The 22,655-nt window shown below is 39.3% G+C and overlaps 3 protein-coding genes across 3 annotated transcripts; 1 reads left to right on the forward strand and 2 right to left on the reverse strand.

The window, feature by feature from the left end:
* Positions 1–15: 15 nt before the first annotated feature.
* On the reverse strand, positions 16–14,219 carry trx (trithorax). The gene is made up of 6 exons (XM_011300007.1): positions 12,332–14,219; positions 9,181–11,418; positions 8,942–9,112; positions 1,946–8,680; positions 1,722–1,868; positions 16–1,623 (listed from the first exon to the last, which is right to left on the reverse strand). Exons 1-6 carry the CDS (start codon positions 12,497–12,499, stop codon positions 1,450–1,452), a joined length of 9,633 nt encoding a protein of 3,210 aa, XP_011298309.1. The 5' UTR covers positions 12,500–14,219; the 3' UTR covers positions 16–1,449.
* Positions 14,220–14,740: 521 nt separating this feature from the next.
* casp (Fas associated factor casp) lies at positions 14,741–18,246 on the forward strand. Its single transcript, XM_011300009.1, has 6 exons — positions 14,741–14,826; positions 15,070–15,138; positions 15,235–15,511; positions 15,834–16,014; positions 16,210–17,524; positions 18,142–18,246. The coding sequence occupies exons 1-6, from the start codon at positions 14,788–14,790 to the stop codon at positions 18,220–18,222; spliced, it is 1,962 nt and encodes a 653-aa protein (XP_011298311.1). The 5' UTR covers positions 14,741–14,787; the 3' UTR covers positions 18,223–18,246.
* A 51-nt stretch (positions 18,247–18,297) lies between these two features.
* Positions 18,298–22,043, reverse strand: Mtr4 (exosome RNA helicase Mtr4). Its single transcript, XM_011300008.1, has 3 exons — positions 21,828–22,043; positions 21,630–21,728; positions 18,298–21,557 (listed from the first exon to the last, which is right to left on the reverse strand). The coding sequence occupies exons 1-3, from the start codon at positions 21,935–21,937 to the stop codon at positions 18,713–18,715; spliced, it is 3,054 nt and encodes a 1,017-aa protein (XP_011298310.1). The 5' UTR covers positions 21,938–22,043; the 3' UTR covers positions 18,298–18,712.
* Between the last annotated feature and the right edge of the window lie 612 nt (positions 22,044–22,655).

A 22,655-nucleotide genomic window follows, 5' to 3' on the forward strand; every position in this document is an offset into this window, starting at 1 on the left:
TTGTTGATTTTTTTCTTTTTTTTTCTGTTCCAATTAATTGTTAATACTTCTTGCCTCATTTTTATTCCACTCTTTCTCATAAGGAAATACTTCACACTTCTTTCATTCTAGGCCATTTTTTTCTTATTAAATCATGAAAAGTGCACTTGACGGTGTCTAATGGAGCACCAGAAATTTAAGGGACGTCTACCTCGGCAGATATTGATCGTCCTTTATCAATATACTTATCCACCCCCTTCTGTCACGATACTCAGTTGTCACTTTTTTTTTTTTCGATTTTTCTTTCTATGGAAAATACAGCGATATAATTGAGTACAGCTTTATATTCTCTCATTCCAATGAACTTTAGCATCATATTCATTATTTCAGAAAATAGTTAAAATAAGCTGTATTATTATTCCTATCGAGGTTCAGCTTTCAGATGAACTACGAATTCAAGGCAAAATCGCATAAAACCTAGAGTAAGTTTCAAGCGTGTTAGATTTATTGTTATCTTCTCAGTATTACGAAGAATTAATTTATCAATTGTTGGAATAATTTGAAAAATTTGCATATAGATAAAACGAGCTGTAATGCTGCAACGGAGTCGTTTACTGGGAAATAAAATCATGGAAATAACGGAACAGTATCTCCAATATTATAAGGCCTGCGTCGCTTGTCAAAAGGCAACAAGCCAATGGCTCGCGACGTCAAACTGTCATTACTACTATTTTAAACTGATATGCACGATTAACAGAAAGATGAATTTGCATTTGAAAGATCATAATGATAAAAAATGTAGGATAAAAGTATCTCAAAAAAGACATGATTCAAATGGAGTGGAAGCACAATAATGCATAACGTTCCAACAATTTACTACTCCAATTGAAGAATAAGAAAATAATTGATTGAAATGCCCACTTTCACTATGCACCGTATAATTTTTCATCAATCAAAAAATGACCATTAGACTTAACGATGTATATGTATATGTATCCATGTATACATATCATATCATATAAATATATTATAAAAGAAAGGCGAATATTGCTTTCTCCCTTTTTCAGCTGAAGTATCGATCTCACGTGTAAATATCTTAATCAATGCTATTCCTGCGGACAGTCCATTAATCCCTCCTCCCACCTTCTATCGCTCCCTCATTATTCAATACATTTCATTCTTATAGCGTCTATTAATTCTACGCTTAACTTTTAATAAAGTTTTTCTGCACCTTACACTATATTATACAAGAACTTATCAATATTTTAAAGATTCTTCACTCGGGAATATGGATTCAATTAGCGGATTTTAAAAGATATACACAAAAAGTTGTTGAAGAAAAATAAAAAGACTATGCCTCTTACTCGAAGAGTTTGTTCAATCCAATAAAAATCAGTAAAACTGATAAAAAAATCATAAGAGATGTATAATACAATATTTTAAATCTCGGCAAGTTCCATTTATAAAGCCTCAATTCAGATATTTGCGACACCTGCGGGATCCGCAAGTGCACGGTATTTTAATATCTTCAAACGGAAATTTGTAGTCGTAAGTTAATTCTTCTCCTTGCGCAATGCGTCGCAGTGCAAATATCAATATGTGTTTCTTACCCAGTATATCAACCACCCGCGAGTAGCAATTTGGCTGTAAAAGTTAATGAATTTGTTTTAGCGGTTAATTCTAATCATTCAATCTAATTTTTTTGAAAAATATACGATAATTGAAACGGTTAGCATACGTACCTCGCAGGAGTGATTTATAAATCTAGCGGCATTGCCTTTCATAGTTGCATCAACCACTACATGGTCGTCTATTTTGAACATGTAACAGCCGATGTGTTTACTGTCATAATATTTCTCTCGTTTGTCAGTCAGAGATGCTCTAATTACCTATAAATTGAATATTCTATGAGACAAGGCGATAAAACATGAAAATTATTGGCTCAATCAATTATATAAATGATTACCTCTCCAGCATATTCAATAACCATTTCCCCAGCCTCAATATCTCTCAAGCTGAACAATCCCCTTCCGTGAATATGAGAATGATAAACGCCCACAGATTCTTTGGACGTTTCCTTCAATATTCGGAATCTCATAGCCATTGGTAGATTTGTGCTAGCAGCTTTTCTCATTTCATTCTCAGAAATGGCTATCATTTTTGGCTGCTGTCTATGAGTGGATGCCAGCCAGCTGAATATGTCGTGAACTTTTCGCCCCTTGAAAGGCTCAGCTCGTGCAGCACCACTGTTAGACTCAACGAGTAAATCTTCATTCAGTACTGCAGGTGGTGATAAATTATGAAATCTTGGTTTGTACTTGGTGCATCGGTTGACCCCAGGCAATTGTTCAACGAGGTAAACAGTGGCATTGTTATCGAGACCGAGATGTTCCGTGAGAGGATTGTGGGTAATTGGTGGAAGATTATGAGCCTTTCGGGCCAGTTGAACAGCCTGAAAAACAGTGTCCCAAACTTCAGTCATCGAAGATGCTGTGTGAGTGAAGCCATCCTGAGATTTAATCTCATACATCAAAGTCGGACCATTCTTCTTCTGAGTATTATTATTAACTGTTGGTGAATCAATTGGACTTGATTTTGTATTCTTCGCAATGAATCTCGGTTTTTTCACCGCCACTGGAGGTAGCTTAGGCTCTGGCAAATTTGAATTTTTGCTCACCAATTTGGGCTTCTCTTCAATCTTATTAGTTTTCAATGTAAATGTTTTAATGGGTAATAATTGGAGGGATGCTATCTGTGGCGGTTGTTTGGACGGAAGTATCTCGACTGATGTGATCTTTGGTGTAGCCCTGCTCTGTGACGTCGACTTCATGTTGTGACTAATTTTATATGAACCGTCCTGCAGTTGTTTCTGAAGAACAATCTTCAAAGATGCATTTTTCAATTTATCCTCGTCAATCTCCACTTTAAAATTTTCCTTGGACTCCTCAATTTTCCCTGATTTCACTTCAATCTGCTCTTCTTCTTTATCAATCTTCACTAGCTCCGGTATTTTCTGGGGTAATTGCGTCACCAATTTTTCCGGCGTCTCTTCAACCACCTTTTCTTCAATCACCACCAAATTCCTTTCACTAATTTCATTTTGTTGTACATCCTCCTGAATGGGTGGCTTCTCAAAGAGATCGTCACTGATGAGTGATGGTTTTTCAAGAGGAAAGAGTTTCTCGACAGCATCACAATCACCCAGTTTAACAATCTCCAATGTCACCGTTTCCTCGGCTGATTTAGGCACGGGTTTCGTTGGCTCCGCAACAATCACTTCAGGTTTCTCCACTGGTTTAATAATCTCCTGTTTAGGTATTGTTGCTTGCATAGGCAAAACCCTATTCATTGGCCGTGTAGGAGGTGTAACAGGATTGCTTCTAAGTGCATGACTTGAGATGACTGAATTGATTGTACTATCATTATTCGTAATTGTAGTGTCAGTGTTGTAGATATCACTGTGAATACTATTAACATCAAGATTCAATCGATTCATGTGAATATCCCTCTGCGTGATAGAGTGGTTAGAGAGAGGCGATATTTTCGATGATATACTGGATTTTATCATGCTTGTATTTTCAGACACGTGCTTAGAGTCGAGGTAGGGTCGTGAAGTGTTGGTAATAGTTTGCTCGGCGGCGTAGAGGGGCTCTGGAATCTTCCATTGGCCATGATTCGATTGCGTCACAGTGTGAGAGATAGGACTGGGTCGAACGGCGACTCGAGGTATTGTTGATAGAGCCTGTTGCATTGTATTCACTGTTGGACGTGGTTGTGATGGTACTGTTGATGTTTGAGCGATGAATGGAGGCTGTTGTACAGGACGTATCTCTGGGGCTGGGGCTGGGGCTGGGGTTGGGGCTGGAACTGGAGCAGGGGCTGGGGCTGGTACAGGTCGAACCGGCTCGATGACTGGTGCAGTCAATGGACAATGAGGAGTGTCCGCTGGTCGGATAAAGGGTGTCACTTGCTCGTGTGATTGAGGATGAGTCGATGACAGGCTTGAAGGTACACTGATCTGAGGAGGTGGGATGGTCTCTGGAGTGTTAGGATTTACGACAACGTAACCACCTCGAATATTGGAGACTGCCGGAATGCTTTGAACAGTCTGAACTCCTGTCACGTTCGATACATTAGGAACAGCCTGGACGTCTACTAGTGGCTCCATTAATTTTGATGCTTGAAATACCTGGGTGGTTGTCTGGTAACTGCTTGCTAGCACCTGAGGAACAGCTCCTGCTGCCATAAATTGACTTGATGACATAACAGTATTGCTGACTATCGTCTCCAGACCATAGTACATGGGCTGACTCGAGACGAACATGCTACCTGTAGAGTCTGTGAACATTTCTAGTGTTGGTGTTGAACTTAGGACAAGTTGTTCCGAGGAAATGACTCCACACTGAATGGTACTCGGTTGTTGTTGTATTATAGTTCCTAGAACTGTTGGCTGAGGTTGAGCTAGTTGCACACCAGGGAGAACTGATATTCCACCGTTTTGAAGTGCTAATAAATTGTCTGAACCCGCTTGAATGTAGGTGCCAGGAACCAGTTGATTGGTTGTTATAAATTGTGGCTTGTAACTTGCTTCTTGACCTCCAATGGCTGTTATGTACTGAACATTCTGGCCCGATTGTTGCTGTAGAGTTTCAACGTATGACATTAACCCAGAACCTGGTACTTGTTGAAGTATCACAGTTGGAGGGGTTGGCCTTTGAGTTTGTTGTAGTTGGAGAACTGGAGTTGCACTCGGAACAGTTTGGTAGCGAACTGGTGCAACTTGTTGAGGAATTGAATTCCTCATTATCTGGGGCTTTATCAGTTTGGTTCTGGGCTTAGGAGTTCTCGGCGATTTGGGCTTTGTTGTTTTCGGTGATTGGAGATTAATTTGAGCACCATCAGCAATTCCACACGTTGACATCGATGAATCCCTTGGCGACAAGGATTGAGAATTGGCAATAGTATCAGCTATTCCAGGTGGTAGATGTGGTAAAGTTCTTTCATCTGGTGTAGTAAGGTCTGTCACCTCTGTTATCTGTACCATGTTATCTTGTGGTAATACTGCGGAATTCGGCAGGGTTGTAGTTGTCCTAGTATACTGGGTCTGAACAATTACTTCGTTGGACGTTAATACTGTTTGGTGAAGAGTTTCAACAGTTGAATGCGTATGCATTTGAGGTGTGATCAAGGCCTGTGCTATTGGTTCAATTTGAATGGCTGGGTGGGGTGAAGGTACTGATGCCTCCAGTGGCGAAGTCACTTGCATGTCAGGGTATTCTGAGGTCATTGTATGACCCTCTGAAGGTGACATTGTAATGAACTGAGGGGACATCGATTCAACACTGTCGGAGAATCGTGAATTTGGTGATGAACCTTTGTTATGATCAATTGTCTCTGAGTCACTATCACTCATTGTGACAATATCACAGGTCATTAGGTGACGATTGTAACTGTCCTGAGTTCTGTAAGTGCACTGACATCTTTTGCACGTTACTGGACCATCTCCAATGTGTGCAATTGGAGTACAAGGTTCTAGTGGCTGCTGATGGTTCTGGGAAGGCTCATCATCACTGGAGACATCGTCTGCACCGTCCAATTGAGGAATTTTAAAGCTCTCATTACTGCTTTCATCGTGGAAGAGATCTCCAAGTTTATTCTGGTTGGAATAATTCTGAGAAAAAGCTGGACAAGTAGAAGTCATTTTGTCCCTGAAAGAGAACCACGAAGTGTTATCCGATGATGTTTCATCATTGGTACCATCTATCTGTGGAATTCTATCTTCAATATTATATTCTGGAGAGCTGCATTCACTGGCGCTGCCAGCATCAGCTGGACCATCAACTTGAACAATTCTTGGTTGTTGCCTCGTATGCCAGAGAAGTCTTTTGTGATCCTTGTTGTTCTCTCCTATTATACTCGGAGTATTTGCTCTTCCAACGGTCAGCATGATGCTCTCTGGAATTCTCAACTCGTGAAATACTGATGTTCTGTCATTCGGCGGCTCCATTACCGTTAAATTCGTTTCACCAACTGCTCTGGATGCTGGCGCAGGTCTGGGAATCTTTCTTCTTTTCATTGTTGGCCCATAAGTCCCATCTAGTTTACAGCTCCAAGTCAAACTACAGGATCTCTGATGATGCCTTTGTCCTCCAACCAACAACGGATTATTGCCAATTACCTCAGACTTGGATCTCTTCAGTTCTCTTCCACCCATTTTCGGCCCTTTTGAATTCAATACATCATCCATAAACTCTTGGACACATCCTTTGGTCCCCAGATGCAACCAGAGATCGTTCTGAGACAATTCTGATATTGTTGGGTCGACTTTGGCCACTTTATTCTCAGATGGTTTTATTATTTCATCGACATCAGAGGAAAGTATATCATCTTTGAGTAAATCATTGCCAAATACCCCATCATTTCTCATGTCCATGGCCAAAAAATCCTCATAACTCATTTTTGGAAAAATATCCTGCATGGATATTCCATCCAATAAATCATGCGGTAAATCTTGAAAAATAACATCTGTTATCTCAGGAGGAAGAAGATCAGTGTTGTTTTGCTCTGCAAGATTCTCATCAACCTCTTTATTGTAAACCGAATCAATAACAGCATCTAGTGTTTGTTTCACCACTAATTGTTCCAATTTCTGTCTCTCCTCTCTCTCCAATTCCTTGGAATGATCAATCGTTACATTATGTTCAGCATCATGTGTTACTTCAGTGGTGCAATGTTGAACATAAGTTCTGATATAGTACTTGACGATTTTCATTGGATTAACTGTCGACCAATATAACCTGGAGCATTTGTAATTGGTTGGAAGAATTTTTTCTGGGCTGTCTGAAAATTCAGGAACAATTATTCCCAAACAATCGATCATCAGTGATCCAATCATAACTCTCACGTGATTGGGATCAACAAACTTTTTCTTTTTCCTGTCTATCTCTACATAGACCAGTCTTTTCAACTCAAAATCATCGTTATTATGGGGAGTTTTGGTAATACAATTACTCAAATGTGATGTACAGAATATGGTTTTGTCATCGTTGAATCCAAGACCAGCATTCCTGGCACATGGAAAGTGATAAGTTGTGGAGCAATTTTTGGCGCAACATCCGATACTTGCACCTTTTTTTCCACACTCTGAGCACCTTATCTGTCTTCCTCTGGATATGGCATTGTGAACGTTCTGTAGAGAGCCATCGATCTCCTCGAAAACCTCGTTGGACCAGAGAGCACAATTGGAGTGAACCCACTCATTCTGTCCGCAATACAAAAGTCTTCCCTCCCTTGTTCCCTGTCCATCACCCAAACTTTTACACAGTGCACAACATCTAGTGTCCTCAACTACAATATTGCTGTAAAGATTGCCAGTCTTTGCTGCTATAGCCTTTGGAGCTTTTAGCACTTCCTCCTTCCAAGTCTCCAAAATAGAGTCATCAAGTTTAGGGCATATTGGAGAGTCCAGACACATGGATGGATCTTTCGATGGTGTCGACAGTCCACTTCCAGAGGAACTGATCTTCGATCGTTTTGGATCGAACCAGGGAAAAACTTCTTGGAGGGATTTATGATAAGACTCAATGAGATTATCTGCGCTAGCTCGGTTTACCACGTGCTCCATGTCACAGTGAAATTGCAGCAAAGATCTGTACTCATTCCCATTAACTTTCCTCTTGACTGATATCAAAGTTGGCGATGGTCTCGCTAAGATCTGTTGTTCTGAGCAGTGACATTCTTGATTCTCACCTGTACTTGATGACTCCTGACTGGAAGTGTCCTCTTGATTGTCCTTGAGTACAATGCAGTTCTTCACTCTAACTGAACACTCTTTCAGATGAAACCTTTGCTTGAGCCTTCGAAGGCCTCTTCGAGGAAGATCGATGGGTTGATCCTCGATTTCAAAATCAAACCTACTCAACGGATCAATTTTGGAATCTACAATTGTGTCTGATGGTTTGTCAGACTCCTCAGGATCATCAGCATATTCACCGGTATATTTGTCATCGGAAAAATCGAGTCTCCTAGCACTAGCTGCGACTTTGCACAGACATTCTTTTCGAGGACTCCATTTCAATGCTGCGCACATTTTACGGTTTTTACTCAGTGCCTTAATCACAGAAATAAATCCTGCTTTGAGTTCACTCTCAATGGCATTTCTCCAAACAGAATTGGGATTTGGAGAGCACTGACTGCAGGTGAATTCTATGGAATCAGGTAGATAACTGAGTACTTGGTAAAATTCATCGGATAGCCCCTCACATCTAGCGTGCACCCAGCACGAGCACTCATTGCACTCCATCATCTTCGAGTCAAAGTCATTCTTGTTGTAGCAACGTTGGCACAGGGGACAGTAGTTTCCGCGTTGTCTTAGCTTGAAGCACATGGAACATAATGGAAGATTGCCGACGTAGAGATTCACACCTTCGCTACCGCAGCTCTTGCATTTTACACAACTCTGACAGACATAAGGTGTATCTGGACTATACAACCTTGCATTGACCCCTGATTTTGATAGACAAGCATGATGAAATGACTGGCGACATCTAATGCACGATAGTTTGGGACCCACGCGCAAGTGACAAGTTTGACAGATTGTACATCGTGGACAACACCAGTTCGGTTGGGCACAGGCATTCCACTCACTGGGCTCGAGACAAAAAGCATGGTATGGCTCACAACAGCACTGGCAATGTATCAACTGTAAATCAAAAAAATTAGACCCTTTTTTTTCGTTTTCTTTTTCAAATTGTTCCATTTGAAATACAAAAAAAAAATCATTGATTGAATTGATTTCGATGTTTTACCAAATCTTGATAGTTGAAGTAAGGATTATTGAAAAAGTGAATGGAGTACCCCATTACTTCTACTCATTTCACTCGATTACAGAAAAAAATAGCGTCAACTGGTGGAATGTTTTTCAACCACTTTCTATAGCATATAATTGTTATTAAATACTCACTGGCTCTTTTCCAGCACTTCCACAGAGAAAACAAATAGCAGGAATGTGAAAGTCCTCGGATCCAATGAGTGCAAAGCCTTTGGCACCAACTTCAGCTGGATCATACTGCTCCCAAAAATCTATCGATATTGTATGAGCAGTATTGACTGCTGGTTTTGGTAATGCCCGCACCTGTTTAACCAAAAATAACAAATAATATCTAAAAATATCACAAGATAAATGTGAGCGATGATACTTACTACTTGATGGTTCGGTGCCAAAATACTTTGTTGATTTTTATTCCTTTTTGTGTTCGAGTGCTGCACATTATGATTAGAATTGGCATTATTTTCTTGATTAGCCTTCTGTGACTGTTTAGTGATTTCCTCTCGTTTGTCTGATTTATCCTCATCTCTGTAAGTTTTTGGAACGATCTTGTTGGCATCGGTCTCGTCTTTGCCATCGTTAGCCGGAAATGTTGCTATAGGTTGACCTAGAGCAACACTAGCACTTCTGCACACGTGTTTCACTCTGGGACCCTTAAGATCAATTCTCTGCCTGACAACTGGGACTTGAGAACCCTGAGTGGCAACACCAGCACTTGGAAGTGGAACAACCGGATTCTTTACTTTCTTCCTCACTTTTATTCGATTATCTTTTTTTCTCTTTTTCTCGGTTGAGACTATTGTGAGAGAATGGAATTTTTCTTCTTTCTTCGTTGAATTTCCATCCCCAATACCCTCTTTTGAAATATCAATTCCGTTCCAACTCATGGCAGACTTGAAGAGATTCTTCTCGAGGCTGTCCTCTGATGGCCAACTCATTGATCCAATTGTCTTTTGTCCCAAGACGTCATTATCATCCTGACCGAGTGTACCCAGAGATATCACTGGGTCTCTCATCAAAGGTGGAAGGAGTGCATTGAGTCCAGCTTTCAACGTTGTTGGAATGTGATAGCATTTGAGACACATTTTCAACCAACAAGCTGGACATCTAGCTTTGTAAACACATCTCATCAAGTTCCACTGCTGGCTACGTACCACTGGTGGTACCAAACACAAACCGTCACCCTTATGACACTGGAGAATAGGCAAAGGCTTGTTACTAGCATTTGCACAAGCTTGTCTCTTGATTATTTTGCTTATAAATTTTCTGCAGGATTCACAGCTGTGAATGCCAAATTTTCGAGCCTGCTTAACGAAACGATAGAACCTAACTGCACCACAGACTCCACATTTCACAGTACCAGTTATTCCTGGATTTGTCTGATTAGCCGGAACATTTTGGGGATTTGTCACAGAGAATGGACCCTCGGTTCCACCAGAATTTTTATTATCCAATTTCAGTCTTGCTTTACGTAGGATCACTTTGCCACCATCCAACTTCATTCCAGTCCATTCAGACTGCTCATCCTCACTGTGATTACTCTGATCACTTCCACGCTCTGATAATTCACTATCAGAATCAAACTCATCATCATTTCGTTCTTCCACCTCTTCAGATTCCTCCGCCGTCATTATTCCCGGATTTATGCTGGAATCATCGGGGCTTATGTTCGATGTTTGTGACGTTTCGGAATAATTTTGCAGCCCCAATGTTTCACTCTGGGCACCTGATCTCGTTTGAATCCTGGAAGACTCAACAAATGGAACATCTGAATCAGGAAGAGCTTTTCCAGGAACCAATAATTGCTTATCATCTTGAGTCGTTTGATTCAAGGTAATTTTGATTTTACTGGAGTTATGAGTTTTTCTCTCCTTTTGCGTTTGCGTGTCTTCAACGCTTTTTGAATTACTAATGTGCACATTGGTGATGTTCTTTCGCCATTTATGTTTCGTTTGTTTAATCTCTTTACGTGTTTTATCAATATTCTCAGTGTTATTCATTTTTTCAGCCATAACTTTAACTTTTTTCGGATTTTTGCTGTCATTATCGTTGTCAGGATTGGTACGCTCTTCCAATTCCTCGATGAATCTCTTATTTGGCTTTATTACCCTCGACGAGTGTGCACTTCGCATCGGTAGAATGAATTTTCTCACATTGCTGGTTTTATCGCTCGGTGTCACACAGTTACCACGATTATTCGTACCGATATTGAATTTTGCTCTTTGTAATAACCGCTTCGCTGTACTATTTCGTAACTGACGTGTTCTTTGATGACGATCCAAGATATTGTTGACTGATTTTAGTACTGGCGTACCAGCGACAGTTTTGAATCTAACACGTTTACATACTTTTGGCTTGTTCGGTTTATTTTTTACCTCTTCATCGTCATTCTTACCAGCTGATTCTATACTACCCTGCGGGACATCTTTATTCGATGAATTCTCATCAGTCTCCACTGTGTTATTTTCAGACTGTTGTGGATGACTTTGGGAGTCCACTTGAATCTTGTCGGAATTTCTCTCCACATTTTGGTCATCATCTCGGTGTTTAGTTTTTATATATGAGACTGATAGTTTTGCCTCTTTGCTACTGAAGCCGTGGAATGGAGGTTCCTGAAAAAGAACATTATCCATAAGTCCTATCACCTTTCAACCACTATGACAATTCTAGTTATGCAAAAATCACTTGACATTACTCTATTAATATTATTATTACTTTAACTCCCTCTTGTCACCTGATTTTTAACGTTATCATTTGAATCCCTCTTCTACTTTGGATAATCGAAAAATCACTTTGAAAAATGCCGGAAAATATTTCAACATTTTTCGCTAATGAAACAAATTTTATTGAAAATTTTTGATTCAGTCATTTGACAGATATTAATGTATGAAAATTGAGTTTTGCCGCGAACATGACTGCCAGAAATTGACTTTTGAATAAATGAGTTAGAAAAATAGAGATAATAATTATCTCCTCTTGAAACATGCAAAGTAGTGAGTAGATTTCAGTGCAGGACCAGAGATGAATCCAGGGCTGAATATTAAAAGTATCTCAATTCTTCTGTCAACCAAACACAAATTTACAGAGGTTATGGTCATGGATTCAACATCTCCAAATGTTTATTGGAGACTTGAAAAAAAAATCAGCCATTCTTCGTAAAGATATAAACCGCTGCAATCGGGAGTGCTCGAAGAAAAAAAAAATAATCAGAAAGGTAGAACGAAGGCATCATCGCAGATTCGTCAGCAGCCCAAGGTCTCTCACACAAGTCTAACCTTCATTGGAGCAAAAGATTCTTCTCGACCGCTTCACAATTGTGCGCGTCTCACAACGAGTCGCTATAACAATGTGTCCATATAGCGACAAAGTGATAAAGTATAGAAAACAAAAAAAGATATCAAAGTGGAGAGACGCTCGGATTGATTGAACCGGCTGTGGGACGCTTAAACAACAATGGACGACGAACAAAAAAATACACACACACGATGATATAAAGAAAAAAAAAAGAGAAAAAAACATGCTCACCTTCTCATTGTCACCAAGTGTTTCATTCACCAGGGAAAGTCCATAGTAAATGTTTTCGGCAAAGGTGACTGAATCAGTAGTATGAGCAGTATCAGGCCTACCAAGAACTTTGATTCGCTTTCTTGTTACCGTCTTAGGCGGCTTGCCGGGAAACTTGGACCTTCCCATTTTGTTACAAACGCCAAAAAAAAATAGCCCAGAGACTCACCAGCGGGCATCCACAAACCGCTCTATTACACGGTAATCCAAAATATTAACCAACATTGGCTGTTCCTCATCATCATTTCACTATATCTTCACTCAATTCCACATGAAACTGCATATGTATGAATGCCTTTTTTTTCACTCGGTAATATACGCCTTTCGATATTTACTTGAGGTCGAGAATGTTAAGGATAGGCGCGCACACACAACACAACTAACAACGCACTGATGAAACGAAACGCACACACAAGTTTATTCCACCACCCGACATGAAAATAAAAGGAGGTAAAAAAACAGTAAACGAGATGGAGCCGATGGAGGAAGGGAGTGATAGAGTGAAATAGAGGGAAATAGAGAGAGAAAGGATGATGTAGTAAAAGCAGGCGCGGGACAGTAGCACTAGCCGAGGCATAGTAGAGTCACTGGTGTTCACTAATACAAAGGCGATATATTTTTTTTTATAATGACGACGTAATAGGGGGATATACTGCTGTAGTTTCATGTATACACGTTGAGTTCATTTAAAATAGTGTGTGTTGATGAGGGGGGCGGACGGAGGGGGAGGGAGAGAGTTCGTACAAATCCGGCTGTGTCCGTAATACCGATGACGGCTGCTGGAAAATACGCGCGCACAGTACTTGTCAAAAAATCCCCTACGAATAAATACGATGGGAGAAGGAAGGAGAGAACTCGAGCCGCCAACCACCATCGACCATTGGCCATGGATTAAAGAGATGAGGGGGCCACGGATCAAGTGAAGTAGTGGAAGTGAAGAGGGATGAGGAAAGGGGAGAGACTTTGCTCACTCGAGTTAAAAATTTCAAGCAGCCGAGTATGTAAGATCACTCTCGACTCTCTCTCCCCCTTATTGCCCACCCCTCCGACGGCCATGGCCACTCGTCCATCTCGTTATACCTTGCTATACCCTTTACCTGTGTATATGTCATACATCAATAAAGTATGTATAATCCAATGTAAAAGGCTAAGCATAAGGGGAAAGGGAGGGAAGGGTCTCTTGATTGTGTTTGATGGTAGGCATCTGGGTAGGGATGAGAGTGGCACGCGTAAATATATATCAATGCTTAACCAGCGCCATCGTGTTGTGACAAAGAGCTACAGTTTATCCCCTCACAATCTCCTCCTCGGGTCCCTCTGTTTTCTCTTTTTCACTTTTGCTCCTTTTATCTTCCCGTCTTTCTATTTGTCCCTGTTATTTCACTTGCCCTCTCCTCCTTCACCGTGCTGCGCACATTCTTGCGCATAATCGACGTTGATACGTAGTTTTGGTTTAATCGGGCTACATCGTTCTTATCTATCTGCACATGCTTTTTTTTTCCTTCCTTTATTGTAGTGGGTTCTGTATTTTTTTTTCTCCTCCACCTCCTCCACTGTTGGTCTCCTTCCAGAGTTGTCGATGTGACGCTTGACATTCGCCCTCGTGATTATTGATTTTTTGGCTTTTTAGGCTCGTATGGAAAGTGGGGGGATATGGGCTTGTTGTTTTTGTTGCTCTGAACAGGTGTTGTCGTCGCTGTCTCGGACTAAAGAATATGTAACCATTATCATTATTATCTTATGTATTTATGCATTGAAAAAATATGGGTAAATAAATTCAGCAATTTTAAACAAACGATACGTAATGATTGTTATTCAACCCGAGGATAGACATTTACTTTTTTTTTTTAACCATGAAATTTGCATATTTTGGAAGTGTCATTTATTAGGCCCATGATTTGGAGCTGCCTAGCAAGATTCAACCGCCAAATTTGGGACTGGGTGCATGCGCACCGGGACACCTCGCGGATGGAAGGACCATTTTTAAAACTGCCATCTACCATTGCATATGCCTACTCCTCTCCCATGAACGTTCACATGAGAATGCACCGTTTACCCACCGCCATGTCACTTTTTCCATGCTTTTTTTTTACTGAAAAGAACCTTGATGCATACCAAAAATTCTATAATCAGGAATGATCTCGACTGTTTTACCTCAAACCTCAAATCTATAAATGAAATTTTGTAGTAAATTTGGCATTTCTCATATCAGACTTAAACTTCTAGCGTATTCGTTTTATCATACCATTTTATACTTCTAGAAGTGATGGCGTGAGTGGCAATGCGTACATCGTATTCCAGAGCATAATTGATGATTTGGAGTCCAAAACACAACATTGCAAGAAAAAAAATTGAAGAAACTTATCGATTTTCATTCAACTTCGGAGCTATTGGGGTCAATACAACGTGGAACAATAATGTCAGAAAATCGAGAGGTTACTTTGGCTGACTTTCAGGTAAAAATCAATTAACTGCGGTGGACCATTATTAGGTTAGCTCCTTATTTTTAGCCTGAAATGGCTAATAATCCAAACATTCGTTCGTTTAATGCATGCGAATAATTTTTTAATTAAAGTTTTAATTTTCCGTGATTATTCTCATCCCAAAAATGAGATAAGAATATTAAATTGAGCTAGTCTTATTTCTATTGTCATCATTCATTGTCATGTCCGTCCATCGATATTGTGCACTTTTTGCAGGCTTGCTCGGGGATTGAGGACGTTGGTGAGGCAATTATGCATCTTGAGAATACTAATTGGGATCTGGTGGTAAGTAGTCCGATTTTTAATCATTTCTACGAGAACGTATGCACAAAAATCGTTAATTAAATTAATAACATAAAATTTTAATGAAACGCGGGACAGGCTGCTTTGAACAATGCGATGCACCACGATACACAGCAATTACCATCGGAAATGAGTCCAGACATTGAGATGATGGAGGTTGTACAGGGAGTGCCAGTTGTAACATTTTCGTCATCCTCAGATGTGACAAAAAACAAAATACAACAAAGTCAGCAAGATTATTTCGCCAAGCCCGGAACAAGCAGCCTGAAAAAGTCGAAATCTACAATACTCACATTCAACGTCAAATATTTGGACCATATTTATAAAATTGATATTTCAGACAGCTGCACGCTGAGTATGTTTATCCATCATTTAGAAGCTTGTGAAAAAATTATTTGTATTGTTAAGAAGTGAGTCAAGATAAATTTTCTTGACTTCCAGATTAATTTTTAACAAATACTTGTCTAAACATGAGTGAAATTGGTTGCTTGTAATCATCTTAGTTCGTAACAGAGTTGCAATTCTTGTAAATTTTTACTGGCTGAGTTGAATTTCAAAAGAGGGTTTCACAAATTGAGTTTGATCTGTCATTGGTTCATTCTAGCACTCCATATCTAGTTTGAATGGTTTGATTGAATTTATTCATTGGTTTTTTGCAAAAATTTTTGCCGTTATAGGTGATCTAAAAGATGCTATCTTTAAGAAAACCAATGTTGTTCCTTGTCAACAAGAACTCGAAGGATGGAATAAGGAGGGGCCAAAGACAAATAATGTGATGCTCCAAAGTTTGAATTTGCCGGCCGAAAATTTCTTAATGCTCAATCCGATAGTAGAGATTGGAGATTCTACTTTAAACGCGTAAGTTTTATTTCTGCATCCGTTGTGAAGCCATTAATTTCAATCTTCACGATAATCAGTTTTCCACTTAAGCCTCGGCTGGATTATCTGGGTTGTCTATTTATTTTATCTGAACCTTTCCTTTTTGCTATCTTACTTGGATTAAGTAAGAAAAATGAATTGTCTCATTAATTTCTTTTATTTGTACTATTTCAGGATTACACTATCAGATCGTCTATCACAAACATACATGCTAAATATAAAGGACGAGGTATACAACAAAACTTACAATTTAAAATATCCTGGTACAGCGTCAGTTCTAGACGTTAAAACTGGCGTTTTCACCTTAATCGACGTTCCAGTAAGAAATCAACAGTGGAAAGGCTGGCCAACCACCGTTGAAGATGATAAGATAAATCTAGCACAAAGTGGAATATCGTTTCCAGAGCACAATTTAACTGTGTCTAAAATGCCAAGTAAAGAAAAACCAGTTGTCGATCTAGTGAACAGTGATAGCTCTGCCGACGAAAATGAAGATGTTGAGGAATTCGAAGACGCTCCAGGGTCTTTTATCATTGAAGATGACCAGTTCATTGATAATATTACTCCAGCTAAAATCCTACGCTTAATGCCAGATAATGTTGAAGATGAGACAATGGGGACTCTACACTTTGCCGATCAATTTGAGAAACGTTACGGTTCAGCGCACCCAAAATTTTTTACTGGAACTTTCGACGAAGCTATCAAAGAATCATGTTTAAAACCTGCTAAAGACCGTAGACTCCTAGCTGTCTATTTGCATCACGATAACAGCGTATTAACTAATGTTTTCTGTACACAACTATTAGGTTGTGAGACAGTTCTGCAACTTTTATCAGCAAATTTTATTGTGTGGGGATGGGACTTCACATATGAGAGTAACATGCAGAAATTTTTCCACTCTGTTACCCAATCTTTGGGAATGATTGGCTCTGAAGCTGTACGGAATATTGATGTTGACACTTTACCTGTACTGATGATTCTAATGAGGTCGAGGTCAACAACAGAAATTTTTACCATTGTAAACGGCAATGTGGGAGTTAACGAGTTGCTGATAAACTTAATTCATGCAGTGGATGTTTTCCAGGAACAAAAAAGTGCCGATATTGGAGCGGAAGAGGAGAGACAGGCAAGGGAAAAGGTTAAGCAGGAGCAGGATAAAGCATATCAGGAGAGTTTAGCTGCAGATAGAGCTAAGGAAGAAGCAAAACGGCTTGAGAAACAGCAAAAGGAACAAGCAGAGAATGAGAGACTTGCTGAGGAGGCGAGAAAAGAAGCCCATAGACTTGCGGTAGAATCCAGCTTGCCGGCAGAGCCCGATGCAGATTCGTCCGATGGCGTTTTGAAAATCAAGGTCAGACTACCAGGAGGGAAGTTTTTAGAACGCAGATTCCGACCGGACACACCATTACAGACACTTCTCAATTTTCTTATAGTCGAAGGATATCCTACAGAAGAGTATAAGGTCTTGTCTAGCTGGCCTCGAAGAGACGTGAGTTTTTCATTGATTCATATGATTCATATAAAGATTGTATTAAGGCACGGGTGGATAGATCGGATAGAATATCTCACATCACTCTACATTCTATTTCAAATAAAGACTAATCATTTTTTACACAGTACACATGCAACCAATTTGCCAATTTCCCCAGCTAATTCAGAAAAAGGTGCTTCTCTTTTTTTAAAATCTATTTTCACAGTTTTTCGGATACAATTTCAATACAGAATAATCAGCATAGGCCCCAGGCTTTATTACAATTATCCTCATGGGAATTAAAAAGCACGCACTCTATGTATATTTTTTTTTACTTTTTTTAGTACGCATGCATTTTTGTGGTGCATTTGTGTTCGAAGCAGGACTGCACCAAATTTTCAAATAAAAAAATATAAACACGAGATAATCTAGTCTATCCAACCGATCCTTAGATTAATATAAAATTACTATTAAAATTTTTTTATCTAAATAACATTTTGGAATATTGTTCCAATATTGACCAGTAAGTGGAATTTATATATGGGATTCATGTATCAGTGTGAAACATATCTCATTGGGTAAGAATAATTATTTAATCATGATTATCAATGCAACTTTCCTTTTTTTTGATCCAGCTTACATTTATGGATACCAAGCGCACGCTATCGGAACTCAAATTCTGCACACAAGAGACCGTAATTTTAGAAGAAAGATAAGTTGTTAAAAATGTTTTTCCTACGAAATCTACAACACGATAGATATTCGAATAATTGCAATTTTCCTTTTCTATCAAAAATTGTATTTATTTATTGAAAATTCATCCATTTTTTAGCCCGACAACATTGAAATGCGTTGTCTTTCGTCCTAGAAATTAAAAAATAAATGTGCTGTATCTTTTTAATCTGACATGGTATTACACACAAGCTCTATTTTATAAGAACACAGTAAAAAGATACAAAACAAATCAAGTAAAGACAAACGATGAAAATTTTGAAAACAAATGTTATTCGATGATTTGAAAGGAAGGACCTACCCTCGATTCTTGTATTGTATGTTTTAAACCGAGATCTGTTTTTGGAAAATAAAAAAATCTATAAATTGGAAGAAATCTACAATTTCATTCAATATTCTTTTCATATTTGCTACATGAAATCAACTCATCTGAGTTTCATATTTGTACCGAAATAGATTTTCAAACGATATTCATTACAAATAAAGCGAGGCTGCAAAAACGATGTCACGTTTCATAATTTTAATGGCCTCACTGAATTTATTCTCTAAATCAGTATTTCCAATATTCTTTGCAGCTTGTGTTAGTTGTCTCAAAACTTCCTCGAGTCGTCTCATACATCTGATGATGGATCCCTCAAAAATATCCGTCATCTTGCAGATCTGGAGAAAACTGGCGCCTTTGCACCAAGCATACACAACATCCATTAGATATGGTTTGAAGCTCTCCACATATGAATCCTCATCAAGTTCCAAATGGGCCTCGGAGGACACTTTAGAAATTCTTCTGGCAAGATCCTGCATCTGTCTCAATGGCCCACTCAGCTCATTAGTGGTTTTTGGCATTTCTGAGGACTTTTCATCACAAACAAAACAACTTAGTAATGCAGCAACCTGTGGTATACTCAACGAATTGAATAAGCCATTGAAAATCATTTCAGTAAGCAGTAATTCATCTGCACCATTCAATTCACAGGCAACTCGTCCCTTGAGCTCGATAACATCTGCAGCAGTGCAGTAGGCCATTCTCCTCAAAACCCTCTTCCTGCATTTTAATTCATCCATCTGAAGCACAGACTTGGCCTGTTTCAGTTCCTGCTTCGCCTCTTTCAATTTCATTCCCACATCTTGCTTCTTAGAAAAATTATTGTAAATTTCATCAAGATGTGGATCCTTGTGTAGCGGATGTTTATATAATCTTTCCTCTAATATTTCAATTTTTTTTACAATATCTTTGAATAGCGAATCTTCAATCCTCATTTCAGTTATAGGATTTAGGAGTGGAGGACCATCTGGAAACCGTCTTTTTACTTCCTGAATAGTTTTTAAGACCTTCTTACGATTATCTGCGGGTCTTAAATCCTTGGGATATTTGAGTCTGAGCGAACTTATTTGGGAGATTAAAGTATGTAGGACGGGCACGACTTCAACTTCGCCTTCCTCACCCTGAGCACACGGGATTGGAGCGTCTTCTTTCGAGTTCTTGGATACATGAAGAAGAACGTCAACAATTATGCTTGCGCTTTCTTTAGGATTTCTCGAATTTTTCTTTTTGAAATTGACTACGATTCCCCAGTCGAATGCATGTTGATTCTTTATTTTCACCATTCTTCCAGGTTGCAGAAATGGAACAAGGTACTCTGGCTTCGTCAAATAATTCCGGAAATCTCCTCCAAATTTATCTAGCTGTTCCCGAATCTCATGGTATGCCGAAATTTGCGTGAACTTTTCAACTTCGATTTGATCATAAGTTTGTTGTAATTCTTTTACTTTGTTATAAAGATCCGGAATGGCGGCTTGATTCTGGAATTGATAGAAACTTCTTTCTAACATGTACTCCGGGTTAATCTCCTCGACTCTTAAAAGATTCAAAACCATGTTATAAGTCAGGTGAAAAGCGGAGTTAATTGGATCTGCTTTTCCCTGAACAATTGCCTTTCCTACTACAGGGCTGACTTGTTCATCAATCATTAGAATGACTATTCCCTTCTCGTCGAGGCCTCTTCTGCCAGCACGTCCTGACATCTGAATATATTCACCTGATGTAATCCACCTGAACTCTTTCCCATCAAATTTCCTTGGGGCTGTGAATAAAACTGTCCTTGCAGGCATGTTCAACCCCATAGCAAATGTTTCAGTAGCAAACAAGGCTTTTATCAATCCTTCACCAAAAAGGATCTCTACCGTCTCCTTCAAAATCGGAAGTAAGCCTCCATGATGGATTCCGATTCCTCTTCGCAGCAGCGGAAGTACATTTTCCACTTGAGGCAACTTTTTATCCTCCTCGCTCAACACATCCATGGCATTCATGAATACTTCATCAACTAGTAATTTTTCTTGAGGCGAATTGAGGTCTAATTGTGCCATTTGCATAGCATACAGCTCGCAATCCTTCTTAGAAAAACTGAAAATGATGACTGGAGCAAAGTTCCTCTCCATAATCATTTTGACAATCTTGAAGATGTTGGAGGAATCAGCACTCCCTCCGCGGAACCCACCCCTTCTGCCTTTTTGGTCACCTTTAGAAGCTTCACCCGAGTTCTGAAGACAGGCCATCGCTCTATTAAAGTTGTCCTCTTTAAACTGACCGTCCTCATTTACTACTAAGTGGATACCATCACCTCCAGCTGGAAATATATAATGCTGCAAAGGTGTTGGACGGTAGTCAGTGTAAACTACGTGACAAGGTTGATGGTGAAGATGTGCTACCCACTCGGCAAATTGTCGAGCATTGGGAATGGTGGCTGAGAGGAAAACATAATGTACATTATCAGGCAATAAAATTAATGTTTCCTCCCATACAACCCCTCGCTCCTTATCCCTCATATAATGAATTTCATCAAAAATCACCCATCCTACTTCTCTCATCACTTCTGATCCTCTATACAACATATTTCTCAGAATTTCTGTGGTCATGATCAGAATACTAGCTGTTGGATTTATCGTAACATCTCCGGTAATAAGCCCAACGTCTTTGAATTCTTCATAGAACTCTCGATATTTTTGGTTACTCAGAGCTTTGATTGGGGTTGTATAAATAACTCGTTGTTTGTCTCTCAACGAACAGGCAATGGCATATTCAGCTACTACGGTTTTGCCAGCTGACGTGTGAGCTGAGACCAAAACTGATTGATTGTTTTCGATGCAGAGAATGGCTTCTCGTTGAAATGGATCGAGAATGAATTTATATTCTTTTGCCGGAGGGGTTGTTTTAATCTCCAAAGGAATGTAGTCGTGGTCTGGAGGGACTGCCACTTCGTGAGTACATGATTCGATAGCTTCTATTTTGTGGATCTTTATTTGCGAGACTAGCTCATCAACGCTGTGGATAAAGTCAAGAATTACTGTTTGTTTAGAATTACATGACTAAGTGGAATCAAGGGTGGTTTCTTACTTGATGTCATCAAGAATTGACTCGACTTTCATCTTCTTCGTGCCCGCGTCATCGACATCATCGTTTTCGCGTTTCCGATTCGTGCTAGCTTCATCGTTCCTAAATATAATGCAAACAAAGAATTAACTATTTTTGTATTAAAAATATTAAAATTACTGTATCAGTAATATAATATAGCCCCAATATAGCCAATATTACTTGTGACTGGAACTTCCGGCTTCTGGTTCAGTGGTTTGTGGAATAATTTCTACGACATTGTCGTTGGCTTCTTCAAAAGCATTAAACAAGTCTGTGTCAAAATCAGCCATTTTTAACGATATTAAAAAACCATGTACTGACTTATATTCACACGGAAAATGTTTATCTATTTTTGAAGCAAAGGTTAGAAAATCTCGTCTAGGTTAGATCGGAATATCGGATACAAAGAGGATTGACTAAAGTAGAGGCTCAGTTCTGGGGGTTGGAGTGACCCCGGCGGCATCGCAGTACTGCACCCCAAGAGAGGGAGGGCGCCACACGCAATGCTGGGGTGTCCATCAAGTCGACGGGGTGAATTTTATTTTCTGCAGTATGAATGCTTTTTGTTTTTTAATTGTTTAACTGAAATTTAGCCGCCTGTAGAACGAGCGGAAGGGAGAAGCCACATTTTGTGGAATTTCACATGGAAAAAATGATTCCGTATATTGAAGATATACTACTAATGAAATAATATTTTAATAATGAGCGCGATGTCTAATCGGCAGTGGGCTTGGCTAGCACGCCGACGGCTGGGGTTCGATCCCGCCAACATTCATTTTTTTTTCAACATAATTTCAATTTTTTTTTGTAAATGGCTAATCAATGAAAATATCGTTTACAAACGGAATAATTAAAAATCGAGAAGATATCCAGTGAAATTGAAAAATTCGAAATTTTCTAAAAAGTATCAGGGGAACATGAACGTCGAGGAGCTATTGACTGAAATTTTCACTGAAAGTGAAAAATTCGAAATTTTTGAAAAAGTATCAGGGGAACATGAATATCGAG

Source organism: Fopius arisanus, unplaced genomic scaffold (genome assembly GCF_000806365.1).
Source record: "Fopius arisanus strain USDA-PBARC FA_bdor unplaced genomic scaffold, ASM80636v1 scaffold00016, whole genome shotgun sequence".
Taxonomy (NCBI): domain Eukaryota; kingdom Metazoa; phylum Arthropoda; class Insecta; order Hymenoptera; family Braconidae; genus Fopius; species Fopius arisanus.

What these genes read in the sequence shown, in the direction of transcription:
- trx (XM_011300007.1), bottom strand. Translation starts at nt 12,499, where the DNA reads ATGGGAAGGTCCAAGTTTCCCGGCAAGCCGCCTAAGACGGTAACAAGA. An exon ending in CACTTGGTGACAATGAGAAG is followed by an intron (nt 11,419 to 12,331) that starts GTGAGCATGTTT and finishes GTTCTTTTTCAG; the next exon opens with GAACCTCCATTCCACGGCTT. An exon ending in TTATTGAATATGCTGGAGAG is followed by an intron (nt 1,869 to 1,945) that starts GTAATCATTTAT and finishes TTCAATTTATAG; the next exon opens with GTAATTAGAGCATCTCTGAC.
- casp (XM_011300009.1), top strand. Translation starts at nt 14,788, where the DNA reads ATGTCAGAAAATCGAGAGGTTACTTTGGCTGACTTTCAG. An exon ending in TTACTTTGGCTGACTTTCAG is followed by an intron (nt 14,827 to 15,069) that starts GTAAAAATCAAT and finishes CACTTTTTGCAG; the next exon opens with GCTTGCTCGGGGATTGAGGA. An exon ending in GGAGATTCTACTTTAAACGC is followed by an intron (nt 16,015 to 16,209) that starts GTAAGTTTTATT and finishes GTACTATTTCAG; the next exon opens with GATTACACTATCAGATCGTC.
- Mtr4 (XM_011300008.1), bottom strand. Translation starts at nt 21,937, where the DNA reads ATGGCTGATTTTGACACAGACTTGTTTAATGCTTTTGAAGAAGCCAAC. An exon ending in GCCGGAAGTTCCAGTCACAA is followed by an intron (nt 21,729 to 21,827) that starts GTAATATTGGCT and finishes CATTATATTTAG; the next exon opens with GAACGATGAAGCTAGCACGA. An exon ending in TCAATTCTTGATGACATCAA is followed by an intron (nt 21,558 to 21,629) that starts GTAAGAAACCAC and finishes CTTTATCCACAG; the next exon opens with CGTTGATGAGCTAGTCTCGC.